A 27,042-nucleotide genomic window follows, 5' to 3' on the forward strand; every position below is an offset into this window, starting at 1 on the left:
GTAAGGGAAAGTTACATTACTCTTCTACCAATTCGGTCATCCCTTTCCGAAAACGGAGATCTTTCAAACTTGACAGAGTGTGGAATCGTGGATATCTTGGATATATTAGTGTAAGCACCCCCCCCCCTCCAAATAAATGAAACCATTTAAGTTTAGATTAGGCGATTGCCTAAGACTTGCATTTTTTATTTTGCGCATTGAAAGCTATTAAATTGCGATAAAACAGAAAACAATAATTTTATGTCCATTAAGCAGAAGTTTAGGCCATGAAAATATGCATCATCAACTGCTTAGTCTACATTTTAACTTTTAATAATTTCAATTAAGCTTACCTCGTCCAACAAAATCACCAACTGCTTGATTTTTTCTTACATTACGAACTAATCGATATTCGTTTATTACCAAATTTATTACCTTTTAATATCATAATATTGATTCTTTTTTTTTTTTATGTGGAGGACATCCGCACGGACACTCGTCGCTTCAAGGGGTTCGAGGGGGTCGAAAAACGGGTTGGTAGTGTCGGACTCCAACCGACTAAAACCTCCATGATGACCGTCCCTCTTGCGATCGAGAGGTGCCCGGGAACCGCTGGGGCGATACACCAAGCCTCCCCGCGCACAATAACCTTTCGCAAATGGCTCGGTGTGCGGCTATGTCACATCGCGCCCCATCCTCGGGGGCTGTCCGGATCCCCAACCGGATTGCTTGGCGGCCCCTAGTCGCTGGAGAGTCCAACACCTAAGTTTTAAACCCCATTGAATGTCGCGGTGGTCCTAGCGCGCCTCGTGTAGGCGCCTCCACAGATCCACGGACACCGCTGCGCCCTCGTCGGCCGATCCTCTCGGGGTGGGAGTCCCGCTCCCTCACCCGCTCCGCTGCCTCCTTCCGCAGCATAACTTGCTCGCAGAAGGAGGTCACGGCCCTCCTGCACTTCTCGCTCGCCTGCAAGGGTCCCGTTGTCCTTCCATCTCCGACATATAAATCGTCAGAACTCGTCACAACTCTCGACCATATTCGATCATTGTTTCAACTGTTCATTCGCACGTCCTATACACCTATGCTTCTCATTCACTCATAAAGCTGTCTCACGCTTCATACACCTTTCCACATTCTCAACATTCTCAGAAAAGACAATTTCACAGTTATTGCCCTGTTGTATCGCTCAATTTGCCTGTTCGTGTATGCGGTTTCTACCGCAATGGAACACGTTCGATCTTCTCATCTTTTACGTATATTTTGAAAATATGGCAGGTAAAATTATTGGTTTCAGAATATCAGTTTGCTAGACGTTCTAAATTATTGGTAGATGTTGTTAATCACATTCTTCAAGTTGATTTACACAGATATCACCTGATATATTTTGTGAACACATCAGTGACTGTGAATAAATGTTTTTATCGTCCCCGGTCTTTCCTACTTGTCCCATGTGGTATAGACAATGGGCTTGAAACGTCAGATTATGTCTCAGTATACAATATATCCAATAAATACAATGTAAGTGGCCCTCTTGTTTCCCATTATTCGGTGAAAATTCCGTATAATGTAAACAAACCACATAAATAAACTAGAGTCGCTGCAATCGAAAATACTCAGAACAATAGTCAACGCCCCATGGTATGTTAGAAACGAGGATACACGCAAGGGTCTAAAAGTATCAACGGTAAAAAAAGAAATTGGGAGTTACCCAAAAAAATACAACATAATCATCCACATGTTAATTAGCAATAAAGTTAGAAAAATTTACCAGCTGGACAAATTGTAAAGTGCAAATTAAATAAATAAAAAAAAATATGTTGGTTTATTTGTCCTTTTATTCTTTGGATATTTGTAACATCAACTGCATTTGCCCCTTTCTCTATTCTTCGAAGTATTGTTCACTATCATGTATACAATATTTGGAATTTGGAACACTACTTGATGCGAATTCTCAACTAAATAGCGATCGGTCAGGTTCAACCGATCGATTGACATCGCGAACCTTGAATGAGTTAACGCTCAAGGTGGAGATAATTTGAATATATCGAGTGTTAGTATAGTTTGATACTTCATTTGACACTTTTAGTATATACGAAGAGTTTGACATTTTGATAGCGACGGTTGTACGATCTTGTTGAGACTAAATGCAATGTAGTATCACACGAACGGGACGGCGCTCTGATGAAGACCGTCGTAGGATGTTCTTACTCCCCCCACCAGCTGCTTTGTCTCCTCCGTACATCCTAACTTTTCGTCCCTGTGTTTTCTCTGGTTCACCTGTACTCTCGGGGATGCATATCTTTTTTTTTTTTCTTTTTTTTTTTATCGTGGGGAAATCCTCATGGACACTCGGCGCTGCGTAGCAACGACCGTGTAGTGTCGGACTCCTACCGACTAAAACCCCATGGTCATCCCGATGTTCAGAGGTGCACCCGGGGTCTCTTGCGAATCACTACCGAGTGCAACCTCGTCGTCTATCTCCCTGCCGTTGTAGTTGTCTAGGGAGGCGTCCCGGCTTGAGTTGGAAAGCTAGGGGGAACCACTCCTCCTAGCGCCACGTCCTCTAATCTGACGCACCCGGGGCAGCGACGGCGGCGCCGCGCCCCTGCGTCGTACGGAGCCCCTGCGACGTTGATGCGACGATCTACTGGGATCGGCTCTTCTCTTCCGGTCCCTCTCTGCCCGCTCCTTTCTCTGCATAACCTCCTCGCAGTAGGCGCGGACAGCGTTAAACTCCCGGGGCCCTCGGAGCATGGCCTCAACGACCGCTTCCGGAGCCAACCTCTCGCCGATGTCGAGCTGCAGGACGCGCCACGGTTCCGCCCACGCTGGACAGAACTCCAGCGTGTGCTGTGCCGTGTCCTCCTCTTCCCCGCAGTGGTGACAGGTGGACGTCACCTCCCGCCCGATCTTCAGCAGGTACTCACCGAAGACCCCGTGTCCGGCGAGCATCTGTGTCGTCCTGAAGGTGAGCGGAACCCCGCCTTGATCTCTCCAAGCCTCCCAATTGGGAAGCACGACGCGGACGGCTCGGTGTGGCCGCCTGGCGTCCTCCTCCATCAGCTGGGAGCGCCACCGCTCCCAGATCTCCAGCTTTGCCTCTTCCCGGACGTTCGAGGCCGAGAGGCCGCCCAGCGACAGCGCCACCGTCGAAGGCGGTGCCCTCAGGTGTTCATGCACCCGACAGAGCTCGAGGGCCCGCAGCTCGAACGGGGGGGACGCCGCCAGCACTGTCGCCGACTCGTAGGATATTGTTCGATATCCTCTGGCTATTCGGATAGCGATCGTCCTTTGCAGTCTCCTCACCAGGGTACGACTGCGACGGTTGGCCATCAGATCTTGGGCCCACACCGGTGCCCCATAGAGGACCCGGGACCGGATCACTCCCTCGTAGAGTCGGCGGACTCCCGACCCTGCTCCGCCTATATTCGGAAGAAGGCCGCACAAGGCGTTGGCTGCAGCCGTCACCCTCGGGACCAGGAGCTCGAAATGTGGTCCGAACGTTCACCGACTGTCGATGGTGAGGCCCAGGTACCTCATACGACACTTCACCGGCACCGCTTCGCCATTTATGGCCACGGACAAACCATCGGGAGGGGATTCCCTGCGGCGGCGGTCGAAGAACCATAGGGCCTCCGACTTGGCCGGCGACACGTTCAATCCCAGTCGCTGAATAGCGTGCACCGCGCATGCCACAGCGTCTTCCGCGAGAATCACGGTCTCACTCCACCACCGTCCCCCGGCTAGCACCAAGGTATCGTCGGCGTAACAAACCAAGCCCGTGCCCGGGGGCATCGGGCATCGAAGGACGGAGTCGTAGGCCGTGATCCACAAGATCGGTCCCAACACCGAACCCTGCGGGACGCCGCGCTCCACGCGCCTTCTCTCTTCCCCGTTCCTCCCAGTGAAGGTGATCCACCTATCGTTTAGGTAGGCTCCGATGACCTCAACCAGGTACGCCGGCACCTCGAAATGTCGCAGAGCCTCCATTATCCTCGCCCAGGGGATAGAGTTGAAGGCATTGCTGACGTCCAGGGAGACCGCTACCGCCGTTCCGTAGCGGGAAACCATGTCCTCCGCCATGCTCCTCACCCGCTTCACAGCATCCACCGTGGAGCTACCCCGGCGAAAGCCGTACTGACTGTCGTGCCATCCGGGAACCCGTCCCGAGATATGGGCCTCCAGACGGGCGGCGATCACACTCTCGAGGAGCTTCCCGATCTCGTCCAGCAGGCATATCGGCCTGTACGCTGACGGCGATTCCGGCGGACGACCCTCCTTTCGCAGCAGGACCAATCTCGCCATCCGCCATATCCGCGGGTAGATGCCCTCCCTCAGGCATCGGGTAAACAGATGCCGCACGCGAGGGGCCACCACCTCCATCGTCTCCGCCCAGACTCGGCCCGGAACTCCGTCCGGACCCGGTGCCACGTCCCGGGACGCCATCTTCTTAGTCGCCGCGAGAAGCTCCTCTTGAGTGACCTGCAGCTCCTCGCTCCGCTCCGTCGACGTCGTCGCCACCGCTGCTGTTGACGACGTCTCGCCCCCGCCGGAGGAGAGGGACGATCCCGACCGCCCCGCGTCGCTGTCCTGACGCGGAAACAGCGTCCCGATGACCCTGGCCAGCAGTACCGGATCCATGTTGGCGGTCAGCGAGGGGGCCGCGGGTCGCAACTTCTTCGTTACCACCTTGTACGGCCGCCCCCACGGGTCTGACTCAACCGCCTCGATCAGCTCCTTCCAAGACCGAGCCTTCGCGATCTTGATCTCCCGCTGCAGAGTTCGTCTCACCTCTCTGTAGACCCCGTAGCAGCGGGAGATCTCCTCCTCGTCGCGCGTCCTTCTACGGCGACGGGCCCTCAGGAATCTTCTGCGTGCCCGTACGCAGCTCGCCCGCAATTCCGCTATCTCCGGCGTCCACTAGTGAACGCTGCGGTTGCGTCCACCGCCCGGGACGGAGCGCGGCATCGAGGCGTCGCACGCCGCGCTCATGTATCCTTGGAGGATCTCCGCCTCTTCGTCGACGCTTCCCAGACTGGTCGTCCCTTGGGCGTCCCAGCTCCACGCCGAGACGATGGCTGCCGCCCGCAACATCTCCCTGTCCCGCTCCTTCAGGCGCCATCTGGGTGGTTGCGGGCCGGAGCGGCTCGCACCACCTCGGGCGACTTGGTTGTTATTTTCGTCCACGTCTTCCGAGACCACCGGCCACTCTCCAGTCACGGATCCTCGGGTACAACTTCGAGGTGGCCCACGTGATGTCGACCACGGAGGACCCCCTCCACGCCACGCAGGTGCTCGCCGTACCCTTGTTTACCAGCAGGAGTCCGAGTCCCGCAGCCCAGTCTGTCAGCCATCTTCCTCTGGCGTTCGTCGCGGAGTTCCCCCACTGCGTCGAGTGAGCGTTGAAGTCCCCGAGGACCAGCACCTGACGGGGAAAGCACCTTTTGACGCATTCCCCGACATCGTCCAGAAAGTCCCCGAACGCGGCCAGGCCGCTGTTGGGGGAGACGTAGACCGCCACCACCGCTATTCCTGCCCATTCGACCGCGACGTAGCCGCTGCCACGGTCAAGCAGGGCGCCAAAGGCGCCCAGGGTCGGCGTCCAAGTTATGGCCGTCAGTCCGTCCAAATCCCCGATCCAGTTGGGAGCGTCAGGGACGCGATACGGCTCGGCCACTGTCGCGAGGGCGACCTCTCCCTCCCGGATAGTCTGGAGGAGCAGGTCATGCGCCCTTCTCGATCTGCCCAAGTTGCATTGGAGGAGACGGTTAAAATCACTCAATCACCTCTATGGCCTCCTCCCGGCCATCTACCGCTGGATGTTCGACGGTGCTCCCCTCTTGCGTTACCTCCGCGGTCGGTTCACGGATCGGTGGCTTCCTCTTAGTTCTCGGCGGAGCACATGCCGCCCCGCACATCCTGTGGTTGGCTGGCGCCCCCAGCGACTCGCATAACGGGCACTTGGACGCGGAGGCGGGACACCCCCTGGCACGATGCCCGCCACCGCCACACCTGTAGCACAGATGCCCGCGATCCACGTTGGACGTGCAGGTTGCCCGCATGTGCCCCAGCTCCAGGCATTTAAAGCACTGCAAGGGTCTCTTCGGGATAGCCGTGACCTTCGCCGTGGACCAGCCCAGAGCTACTTTCCCGTCCCGGGCTAATTTCCGGGCTCCAGCCACTGGGCACCTTACCCATGCAGTCCCAAGGCCGTATCTGGTGGTGCGGATCTCTCCGACCCGCACCTCCGCACTGCCGCATCCCGCCGCTGAGGCCAGCGCCTGCCCCAGCTCCTCCTTAGCGACCGAGATGTCTATCCCGGCCACCCTCAACTCCGCCGTCCTGTTCGGGGCCGCTACTCTCACCGCGGCCGGATCCAGCACCTCGGCCAGACGCGTCGCCAATCGCGACGCCTTTCCTCTGTCTCTGTCGCCGGGGAGCCGGATAATTATACCCCCGGTCATCGATTTCCTCATTCCGAGGGACTCGACGCCGATCTCCGCAAGCGGGACCTTCTGTCGCGCCGTCGCGAGAACATTGGCGTACGAAGTCTTAACCCCCTCGTTGATAGTCAACGTCACCGCGGACGTACGCGGTGCGCGGGGGAGCCCGGCCGTTTTTGTCGCCTGCGCCGTTCCTTTTTTAGCCACCAGTGCGACGCCCGTCTTCCGTACGCCCATTAGTCGCGACGAAGGAGCAACGGGCATTCTCTCTTTTTTCTGCTCCTTCCTTGCGGCCCTTTTCTTCCGCTGCCGTCTTTCCACCACCCTCCATTCGCCACCCTCCTGCTCCCTCGGGAGCATTGTGGCTTGGGTGACGCGTGGGACAGCGGGTTGGTCCGCCTTGTGCCGAGGTTCGGGGCTGCGCGGTCTTCGGCCCCCGAACCGTTCCTCGATGGCCCTCATGATGGAGGGACCGAGTTCGCCCATCTTTTTCTCTAAGGCGTCCAGACGCGCGCCTTCTTGTTTCCCCTCCCGCGGAGGGTGGCCGGGCTCAATAGCCCGACCGTTGCACCGCGGGCACTCGTGGGTGCGAGCGGCCAGCCTCGTTATCTCTTTACGCAAGGCCGCGTTTTCCTCCTCCAACGCGGTCAGCCTTGCTTCCGCGAGCCTGGCGGCCGTGGAGCTACCGCTGTGGACCACCTCAGCCCTCTGCAGGTTAAGCTCCCTCCATGCGGCGGCGACGTAGGTCGCCGCGTCTTTTAGGTCCTTGATACTTGCTCCCTTCAGGTTCGGCGCTGTCGCCGCCACCCGCAAGATCTTAGACACCTGCCTGGTGAACTCGGCGCTCACGTCGGCCGCCGAGCTCATCCGTATGTCCAGCGCCAAATCCACAGAAATCTCCGGGGTCAGCGTCATAATGCGCCTTCTCTTCCCCCGGAGACGATCGATCCCAGGGATGACCGAGACGCGGAAGAGGCGACCGAATCCCCGTCATCGGACCTCGTCCGCGCTCTTAGCTCCCTTACCGGCGCGAGGCCCGTTACCGCGGCCGGTGCGAGGAAGACGCCGTCCGCCCCGCCCGTGGTTCTCCGCGATGCTCTTGTTATTCTTCTCGGAGGTTCCTTGTGAATCTCCGTACTATTGCCTCCCGCCTCACCAGACGTGAAAACACATCCGGGGGCCTGGCGGTCCACCCCCGAACAGCCGTGGTCGTGAGATGACGACGCAGGTGAGCCCATTTGACTACCCACCGCTGCGCCAGCACTGAGGTATCCCTCCCCTGCACCGTAAACCGTTTTCTTTTTTTTGGTCTCTGTCCATAATATAACATAATATATATTTTTGTTGTCGCCGCGGTCGTCAACAAAGTCCGTCCTGGTGCCACTCACTCTTTCGCACCCTGCCCCGGTCAAAGCCGGTGCAGGGTGTCGGGGGCCCCACAAGAAGGTGAGGTGAGTGGTCTTGACAGGCATGGGCCCACCAACTTCTCCGAAACTCTCCGCATCGGATCGGCAAAATTGACGGGCGCCAGAGGCACCGACCAGCTGCCACCCGACTGTAAGAGAGCATCAGATCTATCGGGGTTTCCCGGGACGTGGTCCTACGGCCCGAAAACCCATGCCCGCCTCATGCTCCCCTCGGGGATGCATATCTGCTGGTATTGCCAATTGTTTACCTTTTGTCCTGATCCATCGAGTACCTAGGATGTTTTTTAGCCTCTTAATGAGATCCGCATCGTAAGCTCTACAACTTAGGGAGGCAGGCACCTCGGGCTTTTCCCAAAAAAAGAGATGTACTGTCATGTGTTTGTTGTTTTGTTTTTTATGCTTGTATTAGAAGATTATAACTCCTACGACAGGTTGTTGCATTCTCCTTTAGTTTTATATATTTCAGACAAGCTGGCACACCCCCGTTTTTTCTTAATGCTCCAAACAAACCTTTTTTTCTTGAAATATTAGGTTGTTCAAAAGTTTCTTTCATTTTGTAAGGAAATAATAGACGCACGATGTTTTTTGTTTTATATTAGTTTATTGAATTATGCACGAACATAATAATAGAGATATAACGAAATGGATCATACCTAATTCAATAAAATAATATAAAACAGAAATTGTTGTTCATCTATTATCATCTTATGAAACGAAAGACACCTTTCGGACAACCTAATAATTCTTCTGCAATTTGTCCACTGTTATAATAATTGTCCGTATCAACTATGAGCTCCAAATTTATAAATGATTGGAATTAAGGAGGAAGCGGACCTTCTTTTCTTCACAGATACCTTCACAGATGGCATATGGTAATTTTCATACGGCGGTTCTCCATATCAGTAAATAGAAGCAATGACCATGAAACGCAACCACTTTAAACGCTGCTCGGGTCCGCCATGCTTGTGTCAAAATTTGCAATTCGACACAGGCTAAGTTGACCTGACCCATCATCATCATCCCCTCCCCCTTTAGGAGAAGGGGCCGCTATATAGTGACACCTACGTGTCACACACTCTCAAGAAATAATCGCCTACACCGTGTTATGGGGCACACGGCGGCGCACTTCTAATTCAATTAATCGAAGCAAGTAAGAGGCAAACCAATAGTACAAAAAATCCCTTCCTGATTTTTGGTAGCGGCAAGAAGATACGGAGCAGGCCACGCCAATGGAAAACGTCGCAATTGCAAGAGAGGGTAGGAGAACCAACCTTTAGATACAACAAAGGTCCATCACTGCCTGGAGAGGAGATGAAGTCCATCCATCATCATATCTATCACACAAACTCTCCTCCCTCCTCTCTCCTTCCTTTGTGTCTAATGTATAGATCTGCTAGGTAACCTTACTGACGAGTCCTACTAGCAGATCTCGGACGAAACACTTTTCCTTCTTCTTATTTGTCAGCCCCTACATTTTCCTGCTCTATCAGTATCGAGCATTCTTATAGCTAGTAACTGAGCGAACGAAAATTGACTCTATATTTCGTATTATATATTCAAAAATACTTTTAACACTGAGTTTACGGGACCCGTCAATTTGACGGATTTCAAACTTCGAAATGAAATACCTCAGAAACTATAGCATTAATTTTAACCATTTTATATCGTAAATTAATCATAGCATCCAAAAGATTTATATACATAATTATTTTTTCCTAAGCTTTTTAATTTTTGAAATTTGTTTGTAATATATCTATGTCCACGAAACCCGTCAAATTGACAGGCTAGCTGATTTCATAAACAATCAAAGTTTCAGTTATTGTAGACATTTCCCATTAATGTCTTCTCTTATTCTGAGTATTTACGATAGGGTAATTGAATTTGGGCTCAGTATTTTCTTATTTTGACCATCATCAATCATCAACATCAATGAATCTCCGAAGAAGGTCAGTATGAATTAGGCCAAAGCGAAGCTGACAGTGAACGTTCTTTTTTTTTTTTATAATGCTTATTTTCCATGAAGCTGTTACATGTGTATGTTATTCACAATAAACAATGAATTTCGGCTGTGGGGTGGTTATGGCAAAAATACCCATACGTGGCGGTACGATATAGCCATACAATATTTTGTGTGTCGAAATTACATTTTTTTAGCGTTATAATTTATAATGGATTTAAGTCGTTATAGAGCGGTGCTTATATACTATATTGTCTTTCCTTCTTATGTCTGTCTTGAAAATCTGATCGCAAAAACAGGGCAGTTCGGTAGACAGTGAAAGTTCTGAATACATTGAAAGTGGAGAGATAAAAGGATCCTCGGATAGTGAAAAGGAAAACTTGAAAGTGTGTCGTAACAAGAAAAATATGCATATTCTTTCTAGTTCTGACTCCGAGGATGAGAGGGCGAGCATTCCAAGCACATCCCAAAATGTAATGGAAGAAATTGAAATTGCAGTTGACGGGGCACAGTGGATATGTGGAGAACCGGAAGTAATAGGAAGTTTGATCGTGAGGTTTAATCAATGGGATACTCGTACAGAATAAAAATCGCAAAGTCAATTTGCTAATGATACTTAATAAAATTCCCGCTAGGTACACGTCGAGAACTCGATAGAAACTCGCAGAATTACTCGTATAACTCGCTAATAACTGCTCGCTCGTGATCGCGTCCGTTTATTTATACTCGTCGCGGGGGAGTTGGAAAATTCAAATTTGTCTTAGATCGACGGTTGCCCTTGTCACACACTCAAGGAAACCATCTGCTTAGTAAATAAATAGACCGAACACTCTGAATGCCACATCTGTTGAAACAATAGACTAACGAAACCCCCTCCAAAGGGACTAGATCCTCAGTAGAGGGAACTTCCCAAACCAGCGTAAATACAGTCTGTTGTAGTATTTCGAAGCTATCTGTTGTAACCGTCACTCTGTTGGATTCCTCCAATAAATTTAATCTTTGCGTATCAAGTTCTATTTCCTTCACCCTATTCGTGAAAGAATCATTTCGTTTGTGCCGCGGCGCGAGGACATCACCGGCGATCTGTTAATTTCGCGATCTTTTGTGTCTCCGACGTGACACCCTCAACGGCGACATTGTTTTTGCCCGGAGATAATCTAACGTTAATCTCGCGGTGTCCGCGTTCCGAGGTACAACAACAACACGAGTCGCTCTCGCTTTGCCTCGTCCTATGACTCATGTGCCGCTACAGATAAAACTGAAAGGAGGCGGATCTATGGGTAGAACGCCCGTTCGTATGATATTCAAGGATATTGCAGGGCCCACTGACTATGTTAAGAGAAATATTATGTTGCATTGTGTAACTAGAGCTTTCGAATTATTAAAATTAGCCAAACCATACTTACAACGAGGCAGAAATATAACGACAGACAATTTCTAGATTCGGCAACGCGTGAATATTATGTAAAGAGTGGACTGGATCGAAAATAACCAGAAAAGTGTTCATATTTTGTTTAGCCGAGAATTTAGCTGGAGAAAACAAGGAGAACATTTGCCAAAGATCAGACACTTCATTTCATCAAGTGGGTTATGGCAAAAAAAAAAAAAAAAATAGAAATAATAATTGTTGTATATATTGCAAAAAGATGCGAAAAATGCATAAACAAAAGTCAGTACATTTGTAAAAAATGTTCTCAAGAAAAATGATTACCCTATACCGTTAATATTATTGTTATTATTTTCGTGATAATTTAAAAAAAAGACTGCTTACTTATTAATAATTTATTTAAAAGTGAAACCTAATATTGTTCAATTCACACTTAATTTGAATAAATCGATCTTTTTAAAGAAAATGCGTATTTTCGTTTACCCGCCAATTTGACGGGTCCTCGTAGAGATATGTATATGTCGTGATGTCCTTGGAAAACGGGGCGTGTAATGAGTCTTGCTGCAAGGTGTCCATAGTTATCTTGTATTAGATTAATTTTATTTATTGGAATGTATTACAAACGTTAACAAATGATGTCGATAAGTAAGTGATCGTGATATCTATGACGATGAATTTAGGTTCGATAACGAATACACGGTCAACGGGATGACAAGCGTTCTCTGTACTAGTCGAACTTATCGAATTGAATTTCAGTCCAAGTGGAACTGCCCTTATATACTCTTCTCCGTATTCCTCAGGTCAATCCCTGTTTTTAAGGAGAGTTATTTAATTACTTTATACCTCTGTTAGATGCCCGTCCCTCCCGACACCGTGGCTACGTCGATCGGCTTGGTAGTGGTACCAACCGCTTGATGCTTCGATCCAGGGTGCTCGTTGCAGTTCGAACGGTAGCCGTTCGTATGATGCCGTCTGCGCCGGGCTGGACCTTGATTATTCTGCCCAATGGCCATTGCATTGGGGGCACGTTGTCTTCTCGGAGGAGGATGATGGAGCCTTCTCGAATGCCGTGGCTGCCCTTTCTCCATTTATTACGTATGGTCAATTCATTGAGATACTCCCGATGCCAGCGGCGCCAAAAATGCTGTTTAATCTGTTGAATGTGCTGCCAGCTGGAGAGGTGACTGGTTGGAGTGTCTGTGAAATCTCGATCCCGCAAACCAGTTAGTGAGTCTCCGATAAGGAAGTGACCGGGAGTAAGGGCCAGGAGATAGTTCGGATCTGTGGATATCGGAGTCAGTGGACGGGAATTGAGGACCGATTCGATTTCGATGATGAGGGTGTTTAAGCCCTCGAATGACAGAAGCGCATTACCTGCGACACGTTTGAGGTGTCGTTTGAAGGATTTCACGGCCGCCTCCCACAGCCCGCCGAAATGCGGTGAATTGGGAGGAATGAAGTGCCATTCGATCTGCCGATCGGCTAAAAAGGCCTGAACCTTTACCTTGTGATTGTCGGACCGTAGGAGGTCTCGGAGTTCCCGTAGCTCGTTGTTGGCGCCGACGAAGTTGGTGCCGTTATCAGAGTATATACTCGAACAGAATCCTCGGCGAGCAATGAATCTTCGTAGAGCAGCAATGAAGGCCTCGCTGGTGAGATCACTGACCAGCTCGATGTGGACTGCCTTCACAGAGAGACATATGAAAATTGCTACGTACGCCTTTATTTTACGTCGGTTGCGATCCCTTCGCTCCTTGATGAAAAATGGTCCGCAATAATCGATCCCGACGTTGGTGAACGGCCGCGATTCCGTTGTTCGTGCGGCTGGGAGGTCCCCCATTACGTACTCCACTGGAGGTGGATTAGCACGGCAACAACGAACGCATTTCTTCACCGTGCTCCAAACCTGACTGCGGCCGTCGATAGGCCAATAGGATCTTCGGAGGGCGTATAGGGTAGCTTGGGTTCCGGCATGGAGATTTAGAAGGTGCTCGTGCTCGATTATGAGCGCGATGGTTGTCGATTTGGGCAGGATGATTGGGTGCTTTTGATTGAACGGTAGTGTTGAGTGACGGAGTCGGCCTCCGACTCGTAGCATCCCGTCCTTGTCCAGAAATGGATTGAGTCGCTGTAGTTTTCCTTTCACTGTGGAATTTCGATTTGCTTGGAGGTCGCGGATTACGTCTGGAAAATAGCATAGTTGCAACAGTATGATTAACTTATTATGCGCAATGGTTAAGTCATGCATGGTCAGAGGGTTCCCTCGATCCTGTTTTTGTCGCCATCGTAGGCAACGAGCGATGATTCTGATAAGTCTTGGCCACGAGGAGAATCTCTCTAGTAGACTGCGGTCGGCGGGAGTCAATGATAGGCAGGTTGCCTTTTTCTGCTCTGGTATCTCGGTTAGTGGTGGGGGGCTCCATGTCGGCCAGCATTCTTCAGGTTGTCGGAGCCATTCCGGCCCCTGTTGCCAAATGGTTGATCGCAGAAAATCTTCAGGTGATTGACCTCGGGATATGAGGTCGGCAGGGTTGTCCGTGGTGGGAATGTGACGCCAATCTGAGGTGTGAGTCTTACTTTGAATATCTGCTACTCGATTAGCGACAAAAGTTTTCAGCATATGGGGCGATGTATTAATCCAATGAATTACGATGGTGGAGTCCGTCCAGTAAACGGTCCGAGAGATATTGTTTCGTAACGCCTGTAGTACTGCGGTGGTCAATGATGTGAGAAGAAGTGCTCCACTCAGTTCCAGTCTTGGAATGGTTAACGATTTGAGCGGAGCTACCTTTGACTTCGCAGTGAGGAGTCGTGTCCAGACCTGGACCTCCGCAGTGATCGTGCGAAGGTAAACACATGCCCCGTACGCCCTTTCGCTGGCGTCACAAAATCCATGTAACTCAATCTCCGTTGCGGACTTGACTATGGTTTTGCGTGGAAACCTTATGTTATTTAATAATGGCAACTACGTATAGTATTTGCGCCACTCTGTGTGTAGATCTGCCGGAAGCGATTCGTCCCAATCGATCTTCAATGTCCAGATTTGTTGAAGTAGCAGCTTGGCTCGAATGATTACTGGTGCAAGCAATCCAAGAGTGTCGTAAATTTTGGCGATTTCAGAGCTGATTGTTCTCTTCGTAATTTGACGGGTGAGGGGATTGACCTTGACGGAATGCAGGATCGAATCGTCAGATGAGTTCCATACAACACCCAGAGTTTTTACGGTTTGTGATTCGCCGAGAAGAAGCTTGTCATTTATATCCTGTTCTGAGAGTCCGTTTAACAGTTCCCGGTTATTCGACGCCCATTTCCGGATATTTAAACCGGCTGAGCTAAGCAATTCTCTGAGTTCCGTTCTTAATGCTCGAGCCTCGACCTTTGTATCAACTCCTGTTAGGACATCGTCGACATAGAAATCTCGTTGCAAGACTGCTGCCGCCCGTGGATATCGGTGTCCCTCGTCATCCGCCAATTGTTTGAGGCACCGGATGGCTAGATACGGGGCCGCTGAAAGCCCGAACGTCACTGTGTTGAGTTGATAGGTATCAACTTCTCCCTTTGTGTTACGCCACAAAATCTGTTGAAATTTTCGGTCGTCTGGCCGCACAATGAATTGTCGATACATTTTCTCGATGTCGCCTGTAAGGACGTATTGATGCGAACGGAATCTCAGGAGAATGTGGAATAAGTCCTCCTGTAGTTTCGGTCCCGTATGAAGTGTATCGTTTAAAGAAACGCCGGTGGTGGTCGGCGCCGATCCGTCAAACACGACTCGGAGCCTCGTTGTTTGACTGGATTCCTTGATTACGCCGTGATGTGGCAGATAGTATTCCTCACCTGATTGGTGATGTGATGTGATTTTTGTCATGTGACCCAATTCCAGATACTCCCGAATGACCGCCCGATATGCGGCTTCGAATTGTCGGTTTCGTTGGAATTGGTGATGGAGAGAGGCGAGTCGTTTCATCGCCATTGTCTTAGATGATCCGAGTGAGGGAAGTTTCTCGTTGAAGGGGAGTGCGACGATGTATCGCCCTTCGCTGATGCGTTGGACGTGATTTTGGAAATGTTCCTCGCATCGTCGGTCCGCCTCTGATACGTGTTTCGTTAGTGGCCCCTCGTCGAGTTCCCAAAAGCGGGTGAGGTCCGTTTCAAGATTTGCCGTGGAGGCATGAAAGACTTTTGCGGTCGATCGGAGGAGTGGGCTCCCCCCGATGACCCAACCGAATTGTGTTTTTTGCAGGCGCAGATCGGGGCCTGTTGGTGGATTGAGATTGATTTGACCGACACATAATGACGCAATTGTGGGCCCTGAGCTTATCAAGATATCGATTGGGGCTGGTAAATGAAATGTTGGGTCAGCCAGTTGGATATTCTTAGGTATCGGGATCGTTGATCGATCTATGGGTTGATGAGGGATGGATGTCGAGATTGTCGGTATGACAAGGAACGTTAGGGCGCGTTGGTAGCTTTTGTTAGTAGATGTGATTGTGGCTGTAACAAAGCGATTTGAAGTCATTGATAAGGTATCCAGGGCTCCGATTGGGACAGAACATTTATGTTGAGGAATTCTTAAGGAATTTGCGAGACGCTCGGTCATGAAATTCATGCTGGAGCCGGTGTCTAGCAACGCTCGACAGCGCACTGGCTGACCTCGGTCGTTTAATATGTTGATGCATGCCGTGATTAATAGATCGTTGGATAATGAGGTGGACGAATTTATGGTCGGTGAGTCGGTGTCCCTTGTTGCGTCTGTCTGTCTTTGTCATTGTGTAGTTTGTCGTTGAGTATTGGTGAACTGACTAGGAAATGATGGAGTTGTTGGTATATCATTTGGGTACGAGGATGGTTTTTTTCCTTTTGCTGGGAGGTGTTGTCGCGGGTGTGGGGTTGTTAGCGAGAGCCTGGTCCGGAGGCTGGGCGTCGGGTATATGCAAAAGAGTGTGGTGGCGTTGTCCGCATATACGACAGGAGCCGGCGGTACACTGCGAACTCGAGTGTCCTGTTATCAGGCAATTGATACACGCTGATATTTCTTCCGCGGCCGCACGGCGTTCGTCGATGGTGCGCTTCCTGAAGTCGTTGCAGGTCCAGATTTTGTGTGGTCTACGGCAAATTGGACAATGTGACGAAGACTGCGATGTGATAAACGCATGCCCGCGTGTTTGGCGTGTCGTTCTTGGAAGTTCTATGACTCGACACCGCTCGTTCAAAAATCTTAGGAACTCCTTGAACGTGGGGAATGGTGTGGATTTTACCCTATCCTTCCAAACTAGATCGGTTTCGCGAACTAATTTAGAGGTGCATAGATATAGTAACACGGTATCTGCGGTCAGTTGTCCAAGGGATTCTAAGGCCTTGTAGTGCGATTCTAGCTTGGTCGTATAGGACTGTAAATCTCAGTGTGCTGTGCGCGAGAAGAAACCAATGTTGACTATCTCTTGTAGGTGTCTTTCAACGATTTTAGCGGGCCGGTTATATCTTTCTTCTAATATTTCCCACGCGACTGAATAATTGGCGGCCACGTTATTTAGTGAGGATATAGTGAGAGCCGCGTCATGCGTTAAACAGGAGCGGAGGTATGTTAGTCGTTTGCAATCGTCAATGCGAGGGTTATCATGCACCGTGCAGCGAAATTGATCCGCGAAACCTGGCCAATCCTCATAGGCTCCTGAAAAGGTGGGTAATTGAATTTTCGGCAAGTCGGCGGACTCTGGTGATGAGATGTTCGACAAGTTCGACGTAGGAGTCTGGGTGGTCGGTTCTGATTGTTTGTTTGCGTTACTGATTATAGTAGTCGCTCTCCCGGTGACGACATAGAACGTCTGTTGTAAATCGATGCGGTCCTGCCGTGTTGGGCCCTCGACCCTATCGTCTAATTCACATTGATTTTTTTTTGAACGATGTGAATTCTACCTCTAATTCTTTCAGATTACGTTAGATAGCATGTATAGGTGTCCCTTCCTCGTAATTATCAATGATCGTGCGAAATGCCTCCAACCCCTTTCTGAACCCTTCTCGTTGGAGTATCAATTGTTTCGTGCGCTCTTCCAGACTGGGAGCCATGACTGATTTCGATGTTTTGAACGAGCTTACCTGGTGGTTGTGTTGTGGATGTTGGTTCGGTTATCGGTTATCGAAACGCGTCAGCGAGAGGCGTAAATTCTCGCTACGATTCAGCTAATCGACGCCGCGAAATAGTCGTTCCCCGTGTTTCGATTAGGATAACAGGGGTGGTTAATTGAAATCAACGCTGTGTTAACAGGTTAATATGAAATATATATTCAACGATATATCACACAATATTATGAGCGTCACAAATATTTGACGATGAGTACAGTTAATGCGTTACAGAAAATATGACCCGATTTGACGATATCTCTCGATGAGATAGTTAGACTTTACAAACGGATTGATTTGAGGGTAGAGCCGTTGTAGACTTATTGACTGTTCGGACGACGAAAACGGACTACCCTGAGAGTGACGATGCTAAGTCAGAGGAGAGCTAGGAAAGGGTGTGTCTAGCACACGGGATCTGTTAGGAAGATGATACATTTATGTATCATCATCATCACACATTGACGCTGTACATGTGAATGTGTGTGTAAGCGTCAGAGGGCGTCCAGGCCTTAGTTGGGACAAAAGACGATTGACAGTCGTCTAGAAGTATCTGGAAGAGTCGGTTGAGAACAAGCGTGCGTGCGAGTGGCTTTGCGAGGTCTTCAGTGAATAAATTATATGTATAACTGTTGTGTGCTCAATAAATGAATTTTTTGTATTTCCGAATCCCTCCTATATCTTTACATGGTAGCAGAGCGTGGTTCTTCAATCTTACGAGTTAGTTCGAGTAAGTTTCAGTAAGGAAAGAAACGTTCAAAGGATAAAAGGAAAAAAAGAAATATATACTTCGAGCACGTAGGAACGCTTGAGTAAGAGATAAGGAATCAATTAAAATGGAGAGATCGGAAATCACGATACCTATATTCGATGGTGAAGATTATGGTATGTGGAAGCAAAGAATCAAGATGTTTCTCAGGTATAAAGAGTGCGAGATTGTTACAACTAGAGTGAAGACCGAAACAGACAATGAAGATTGGGACAAAAAGGATTTGAAGGCAATAAATATAATTTACAGTGCCATCTCAAATAGACAATTGGAATATGTTAGGGAAGAAAATACGGCATATGGAATAGTGAAAAGGTTCGATGAAATGTACTTGAAAGAGTCGACGGCACTACAGATCGTATGCAGAAGGAGATTGGAAAAAATAAGACTTGAGAACTACAGTGATTCAGCATCATTCTTTAGCGACTTCGAAAAATTAATAAATGAATTAAAAGGTGCAGGTGCACAAGTAAGTGAGAGGGAAAAGCTGAATTACATGTTGAATATGTTACCCGAAGAATACAGCTACATAGCGGACATAATAGAGGCATTAAGAGAAGAAGATCAAACGGTAGCATATGTGAAAAGTAAAATTGAAATAGCAGAGAAGAAAAATAAATCCAATCGAAGAGAAATGCAAACCAACGCCTTTTCTGCAAAAAAGGAAGGATGCTTCAGATGTGGAAGAGAAGGACACTTTGCGAGAGAGTGTCAAAATGGCGTCCAAGCGGGAAGCAGTAACAGCTATTGGCGTGGGTCAACACGTGGTCGCAGCAGAGGAAAAGGAAACAAAAGAAATACGAGCAGGGGACGTGGAAATTTCCATCGTCAATCAACAGCCGGCACGAGCGAGCATGGCAACTCAGGAGCAGGCACATGGATAGCAACAGCGCACGCAGCACACAACAACGAGACGAATGAGATAAGTGAGAACAAAATAGTATGGCTATTAGATAGCGGTTGTACCGATCATATAATTAATAATGTAAGTTACTTTGAGAAATGTAGTGACCTTAAGGAACCAGTAAATATATATTTAGGCGATAATAGACCGGTAAAGGCAACAAAAATTGGAAACGTTATAAGCTACTTTGAAGTATTTGGAAAACAAAATAAAATAAATATGAGTAAAGTATTTTACGCGAAAGAAATGTCCGCAAATTTGATTAGTTTAGGTAAATTAACAGATAATAAGAATAAGGTTATTTCGCAAGGAAATATTGCAAAAGTAATAGATGAGAACAATAAACTTACAGCTGTAGCGTTCAAAGAGAATGGGACATATAGAATGAAAAGTATATTGAAAGGGAAGGAGCACTTAGTAAACAGTGCCGAACGTAGTGGTATGAGTAATAAGGAAAGATGGCATAGGATGCTAGGACACGTAAATTTCAAATACTTAGATATTTTGGGCAAAGAGCAGCTAGTGACTGGGATACCGAATAAATTTGAAAAGGAATTTTTGAAATGTAGAGTGTGTATAGAAAGCAAAATGCATAATTTATCTTTCAAAAATAATCGAACTAAGGCCAGGGAAATAATGGAAATTATTCATACGGACGTGTGTGGTCCCTTTAAGACTACCGGATTCAATGGAGAAAAATATTTTATTTCATTTATCGATGATTATAGTAAAGTAGCTAGAATTTATTGTATAAAATCAAAAGATGAGGTCTTTGATTCTTTCGTACAGTTTGTAAATGAGGCCGAGAATTTAACGGGCAAGAGGTTAAAAATACTAAGATGCGATAATGGTAAAGAATATTTAAATAATCGAATTTATAAATTTGCTAGGGATAAAGGTATCAGAATAAATAATTGCCCAACATACGTACATGAATTAAACGGGACAGCGGAAAGGTATAATAGAACGGTAATGGACATGGCGCGTTGCTTGTTAGCAGAAGCGAAAGTACATAAAAGGTACTGGCCGGAAATAGTATGTACAGCGGCATATTTAAAAAATCGAATACTAGCAAATACCATAGAGAGAAAGACACCTTTTGAAATATTCTTCCGGAAAAAACCAAGTGTTGAAAATATACGTCTATATGGAAGTAAAGTTTTTGTAAGAAGGCCAGAACAAAAAAGAGTTTCCAAATGGGACAAGAAGGCAGATATGGGAATTCTGTTAGGATATAGTGAAGTAGGGTACAGAGTGTTATTAGGTGGGAAAATAACAATAGCCAGACATGTAGAGGTCATAGAGACAGACACTAAATGTATCGGTTTTGAGGAGAATTCCTTAGATACAGATAGCGATGATAGCAAAGATAACTATTTATTGGGCGGTATGAATAAGGAAGAGTTGGAAAGTAGGGAAGATGAAAATGATAACAGTTTTGAAAGCTTAAACATCCCTAGGAGATCTACGCGTAATAAGAGAGTTCCAGTAAGGTATCCAGAAAAGGAAAACATTAGTGAGATTCATGCAAATTATTGTAGAGTAGATATCCCTCGTACATTTGAGGAGGCGACTTGTTGCGAAAATAGTGAAGATTGGAAACAGGCTATGGATAAGGAAATAGAATGTCTCTATAAGAATAAAACTTGGAAATTGGTAGAAAGAGTAAAAGGCAAAGAAGTATTAGATGTAAAATGGGTTTACACGAGAAAATCAGATGACAGGTATAAGGCTAGGTTAGTGGTAAGAGGATTCCAACAAAGAAACGTAGCCGATGACATATATTCTCCAGTAGGGAGTAATCAGACCTTTAAGATATTGCTATCATATTGTTGTCAAAATGGATTAATCATTGAGCAAATGGATGTGGAAACTGCCTTTTTAAAGGGTGAAGTAACCTCGGAGGTATATGTAAATCAACCAACGGGATATGCAGACGGAACGAATAGAGTTTGTAAATTATCGAAAGCGCTTTATAGGTTAAAAGAAAGTCCGAGGGACTGCTATGAGTGTTTCGATAGGTATGTGACGAGATTAGGTTTTAAGAAGAATAACATAGAGTTGTGCTTATATACTCACGGAGAGGGAGAAAATGTCGTTTATTTGTTAATATATGTAGACGATGTGTTAATTTGTAGTAAAAACAAAAGGAAGATACAAAGTGTAAAAAGGTTATTAACTGACAAATTTGAAATGAAAGATTTAGGTGAAGTAAAAGAATATCTTGGAATAAATATAGAGTATGATTATTTCAAAAATGAAATGAGATTAAGCCAAAAGAAATACATTGAATCGTTAGCAAACAAATATAAATTACAAAACAGCAAGTTGTACAGTACACCTATGGAGACCAACTTAAAAATTGAAAAGGCCGAGATAAATAGAGAGGACATTGGATACAAGAATTTAATTGGCGCATTGTTGTATATTAGTATGAATACCAGACCCGATATAAGTTATAGTGTGAATTATCTGAGTAGATTTCAAGATTGTTGTAGCGAGACACATTATAAATATGCTTTGCGAATATTGAAATACTTGTACCGGACTAGAGATTTAAGGCTAGATTATAAAAGGAATGAAAATTGTGAAACGATAGATTGTTATGTAGACGCTGATTGGGCAGGAGATCATTTAGATAGGAAATCGACTTCTGGATATGTAATTAGATTGTATGGAAATGTAATTGGATGGAAGTCTAAGAAACAAAGGTGTGTGACAAAAGCTTCGACGTATGCAGAGTATGTAGCTCTATCGGAAGTAGTGAGTGAATTAATGTATATTAGAGAAATTATGAAAATCTTCAATGTAAATCTAAACAATAACCCTGTAAAAATTTATGAGGATAACTCTGGAGCGATAAGTATAGCAAAGTACGGAAATTTTACAAAAAATTCTAAACGCATTGAAGTTCATTACCACTACGTTCACGAGTGCTTAGAGGGAAACAAGATAAATATAATTAAAGTAAGTACAGACGAAAATACTGCGGATATTTTTACGAAGGCATTGTGTAGAGAGAAATTCGAAAGGTTTAGATCATGGATGAATGTAAACTAAGAGGAATGTAAATAAAGCAATAAGTGTTAAAGTTTCTGTTAAGTAATTCGACAAAGCATGTAAATACGATAAAGCGTACAGTGCAAATGTAAGGAGGCGTGTTAGGAAGATGATACATTTACGCTGTACATGTGAATGTGTGTGTAAGCGTCAGAGGGCGTCCAGGCCTTAGTTGGGACAATAGACGATTGACAGTCGTCTAGAAGTATCTGGAAGAGTCGGTTGAGAACAAGCGTGCGTGCGAGTGGCTTTGCGAGGTCTTCAGTGAATAAATTATATGTATAACTGTTGTGTGCTCAATAAATGAATTTTTTGTATTTCCGAATCCCTCCTATATCTTTACAGGATCATCCGATTTGTTGATGACAGTTTTTTGGCCAGGAAAGTGAGGGTAATAGATATTGTTTCTATTGGCTATTACGATTGTTGGTGGACTAGGAGGGGGCTTACCGCCCTCGATAGAAAGTTGGTGGTGGGAAGCATCGCACGTGTGAAAAGGAACTAATTTTAAAGTGTTTTCCGGACACAAACCAGAGATCTTAGAAAATGCTTTCGTAGAAAAGATCCTTGTTCGATCTGAGAGACTTTGTTGAGATTTTCTAAGATTTATGGTCGGTCCTTGAGATTCTTTAGAGTACGCAATAAGGAGGTGCAGACATATGGTTGCTATATGCGATGCAAGGCCCCGTCCAGGTAGAGAGTCGGCTGACGTAACAAGTGTATCAATAAAATCGCCGCCAATGATAAATTCTATGCATGATTTTATAATATTTAAATTTTGACGAGGGTGTTCCTGAGGACACCCGCCATACGCTCGGCCAAAAGCGAGGCCTTCTCTCGACCTCTCTACCGACCGGCGATCTCAAAGATCACGAACCTCGTAACCGCCTTTCTAGGACCAACTTCGGCGATGTCGAGTTCGCAAAGGTTAATCTCCCTCCGAATCGTCAACATCGCCTCCGCGTACGTCACACCCGAGCCATCCGGAGCGGTGAGTGACACCGCGATGCTCCGTGGAGGACGGCGGAGGCCAGGCTTGGTACTCTTGGGCGCGTTTGCGCGTGCCGGAATATTTCGCCTGACCGCACCCGGCCCTCTTACTCCTTCACTCTGGGTCATTATCCTTCTCGTCTTCCTCTACTTCTTCTTAACTATCTCCTATTTCCCATTAATTGGGGACAGAGCGGCAACCTCGACGAAGATCCTAGCCGAGGCAGTCGAAGTCGTTGCTGTTGGTGTCCTTTTTCTTCCATCGTTCTCACTGATGTTGAGGACCGTGGAGGAGTTCCCTCCGGCCGTCCTCCACTGCCGTACGAAGAAAAGCGCTCGCCATCGCACAGCCTCTCCTTCCTACGGTGGTACACTGCATCTCGTCTGCTGACGACACGACTGCAAGGTGTCCCGCCCCGTTTTGTTCCACGAAAGGGGAAAGGCGCTCGTGTTCAAAGAACTCCGCCTCGACAGCGGTAGCAGCAGTTCGTACCACAGATCCTTTATTATTTGGAGGAACAGAGCCTCGAGATTCGCTGGAGGATCTCAAGGCTCTGAACCTACGCGGATCTCTTCCCTTCCTTCCATTCATGTCGGAACAGCGATGACGGCTCGACACTGTGTGGCAGTGCGTTGGTGGTGGAGAAGGGAGGCCCATTGTAGCCGTTGGAGCTCCGGATATCAAATTGTTTATCCCCCCTGCCCCGACCGAAGTTGTTTCCGTCGCTTCAATAGGGACTTTCGGCACCTCCGCCCCCTCAACCGTTTCCTTCATGATCCTGACCTCATTCTCACAGTAACGTACCCGTCTTCTCAGGCGTACGTTCGCCCTCTCCCTTTCCTCCTTCTCGCGCTCCATCTCTCTGCTGCTGACTGGTGCCCGAAAGATGGCGGTCGTACGCTACTGAAGCTCAGCGCCAACATATGATAATTTCTTTTTTCAGTTTCAATCATACTAGCTATGTGTGCATTAGACAACACTTAGAATTTTTTCCATTCGTAATATTTCGCTTCTATTTTTACCAACAGTTCCAAATGCATTGATTTTGTGTTCATGTAGCAAAGTATAGAAACATGAGCACGTATACTAATTGTCCGTATGACGGACTTTTTCAAAGTACAGTTGAAGAAGTATCATAACAACATTTCCGAAAATCTCAATAGTTGAAGTACTTTGATTTATCTCTGTTTTGTCTTTTTCAGTGTAAATTATAAAACCTAATATACGTAATTAATTTCACAGTTGCAAAAAATACATATTGTCGCGTGAGATGGTCTGGCCGCCAAGGCCTACACGTCGTTACACTGACCCGCGATAAACCTAAGGAACCACCATAAACCGAATATTTGTAGCCCAATCTCTATTCATATAAGTATTTGCGATTTATGGATGGTCCTTAAAACAGTTCTTACGTTTATTGCACGCTCTTACAAATTACGGAGAAAGCGGATATTTATCTAGCGAAATAGCAGGTTTATCCCATGAACAAGGACATCCATGAGCCACATCTGCAGGAGACTTTCTCTTCATATTTTTACTTATTAACGTTGGCTATAACCAATGGGCATCGCAGATCGTTACCCTCACTTTTCTACCGAAAAGTGTGAACAACGAATCCGAGTTCTTAGTTCAAAAAGGCACACTCATACCTAGCTTTCCTCCTTAATAGTACGAGGCGGGTCTACTACTGCTCTTTCAATCTTCGTGTAGTCAAGTCAACAATCTTATCCTTAGAGCAGTCATCTACTGTTCTTTCAATCTCGACATAGTCATCTACTGTTGCTGCAAACTTAGTCCACACTACGGTCTACGTGACATTAACTTAATCTACTTTTTGCTTATACGACGCAACTGGCAAGTATACAACTATCAAATATATCTTCCGACACGGCGCAATAATAAGTGTAATAAATTATTGAAAATAATAATCTTATAAAACTGTTGATTACAGTTTTATTACACAACAAACACGCCTATTATCCCAGAAGAAATAAGAGAATCAACCTGTTCGCCGTGTCGATTGTTATAATTGTAACGGGAATTTACAACTCCCGTTGACGCGTTTCATTGCAATCGCGTCTCCCCGAAACTAAACGAAAATACACATATTGTATTTTCGTCCAGTCGCGGGGAGACGGTCGCGTTATAGCGCGTCAACGGGAGTCGTAAATTCCCGCTACGATTGCACGAATCGACACCACGAACAGGGCGATCCCCTTATTTCTTGTGGGAGAATAAAGGGTGATTGGGTTGGAATATAACTGGACTTCACAGTTATATTATATATGTATTTATTTACACTGGATTACACTACTAGATGTGAACAGACCGTGTTTGGAAAGCGTGGTGATGAACCCGAAGGTTGCTAGACGTGGTAGTTAGAAAGGCGAGAACTTGACTGACATGATGAGTATTAGACTAGTACTTGACTGTCCGAAGGATAGTAGAACAGCGAACTTGACTGTCCGAAGGATATTAAAACAGTGGACTTGACTGTCCGAAGGATAATAAAACAGTGGACTTGACTGTCCAAGGGATCTTAGAGCAGTGATTGACCCGTCTCGTACTATTTAGGAAGAAAGCTCATTGTGGGTGTATTCTTGTTGAACTAAGAACGCGGATTCGTAGTTCACACTTTTCGGTAGAAAAGTGAAGGTAACGATCCGCGATGCCCATTGGTTATTCCCAATGTTAATGAATTAAATACGAGGGGACAGTCCTCGGCAAATATGACTCACGTTTGTTTCTGTCCTTGGGAAAAACCCGCTACCTCGCTGGGCAAACCTCCGCTTTCTCCGTAATGAGTACGAGCGTGCAATAGACCTAAGGACCCATTTAAGGGACCACTCATAAACCGAATATGTGCAAAGAATACAACTTTATTGTTAACAGATGTGGGCTATGGTGGTTCCTTGGGTTTATTGCGGGTCAGTGTGACGATGTGCAGGCCTCGGTGGCCTGACCATGAGGGACGTCGCAGGTACCGACTCACGCGACGTAACACATATCTTGATGCAAAACCTACTTTTCTTAGAAGGTATAAACTGTTCAACATAACATTTGCCTTCGTATACTGAAAGGTTTTTGTCAATGCACAGGTTTTCATCTGTCCGGCGATTTGAGAGACCAATTTCTCAGAGAAAAAAATTCGAATAGCTTCAAAAGGTGTTGACTGCGCATTCGGACGCCCTCTTTCTCCAGAATGTTTGTCATCAAAGATATGTAATATGAACATCAAATTCTTCTCTGAACACAAAACATTCTCGTCCATTCACAATTCTCAATATTTTGAATTAAATCCGGATCTTCCTTCTCCGAAGAGGTACTCAATGTTTTGTGCTGTTTTCTTTCTTTATTTCTATGTGTAACTAATTTATTATTTATATTGCTTTCCACATATTCAGCCTCCGATGAATTGTCATCTTCATCTATTTCACTGTCTTCCCTTGTAATACATTCTTCGAGATTATTTCGCCTTTTTTAGGGCATTAAAAATAAAAAGTAATATAATGATTTATATACGGCACTATTATAATATTATTTGCAATTGCAACTCTCGCGGTGTGATAGGAATTACGATGAACGGACTTTCATTCTTTTTGTTTATTGTCATTGCTAAGGATTGCACATGTACCATTTCATTCGCTGATGAAAGTGTCTCAAATGCGAGGCAGGTAGAAAAAATTGATAAGCGCATACATGCGTCCTCAGTTGACATAGATAGCTTTCTCATATATGTGTCCATAGCACTCAAAGTGTTAATAATCCATCAATGACAGATGAATTAGACGTTATTCTCAGTATCACTCGTTCATCTCGTGGTATTTTTGCAGTATAACCATATCCTCTATCTTCAAGACGAAGATCATCCACCATTGCCTTTCATGTATCAGGAAGTTATTTTCACAAGGCATTCCAATTTATAGATATCGCAACGAACGCCACATGTCAAGGAAGACACCAAGCAAACGAATAAACGGCTGCAGTGTCGATAACAATATATAGCAA

General features: G+C 46.5%; 2 protein-coding genes across 2 annotated transcripts; both read right to left on the minus strand.

Moving 5' to 3' along the window:
- Window positions 1-12,079: 12,079 nt before the first annotated feature.
- Window positions 12,080-13,556, minus strand: LOC141445892 (uncharacterized). Its single transcript, XM_074112085.1, has 2 exons — window positions 12,698-13,556; window positions 12,080-12,390 (listed from the first exon to the last, which is right to left on the minus strand). Exons 1-2 carry the CDS (start codon window positions 13,439-13,441, stop codon window positions 12,295-12,297), a joined length of 840 nt encoding a protein of 279 aa, XP_073968186.1. The 5' UTR covers window positions 13,442-13,556; the 3' UTR covers window positions 12,080-12,294.
- Window positions 13,557-13,596: 40 nt separating this feature from the next.
- Window positions 13,597-17,259, minus strand: LOC139994982 (uncharacterized). Its single transcript, XM_072018081.1, has 5 exons — window positions 17,207-17,259; window positions 16,058-16,299; window positions 14,163-15,687; window positions 13,844-14,069; window positions 13,597-13,752 (listed from the first exon to the last, which is right to left on the minus strand). The coding sequence occupies exons 1-5, from the start codon at window positions 17,257-17,259 to the stop codon at window positions 13,597-13,599; spliced, it is 2,202 nt and encodes a 733-aa protein (XP_071874182.1).
- Window positions 17,260-27,042: the final 9,783 nt, after the last annotated feature.

This window comes from Bombus fervidus, chromosome 15 (assembly GCF_041682495.2).
Source record: "Bombus fervidus isolate BK054 chromosome 15, iyBomFerv1, whole genome shotgun sequence".
Classification (NCBI taxonomy): Eukaryota; Metazoa; Arthropoda; class Insecta; order Hymenoptera; family Apidae; genus Bombus; species Bombus fervidus.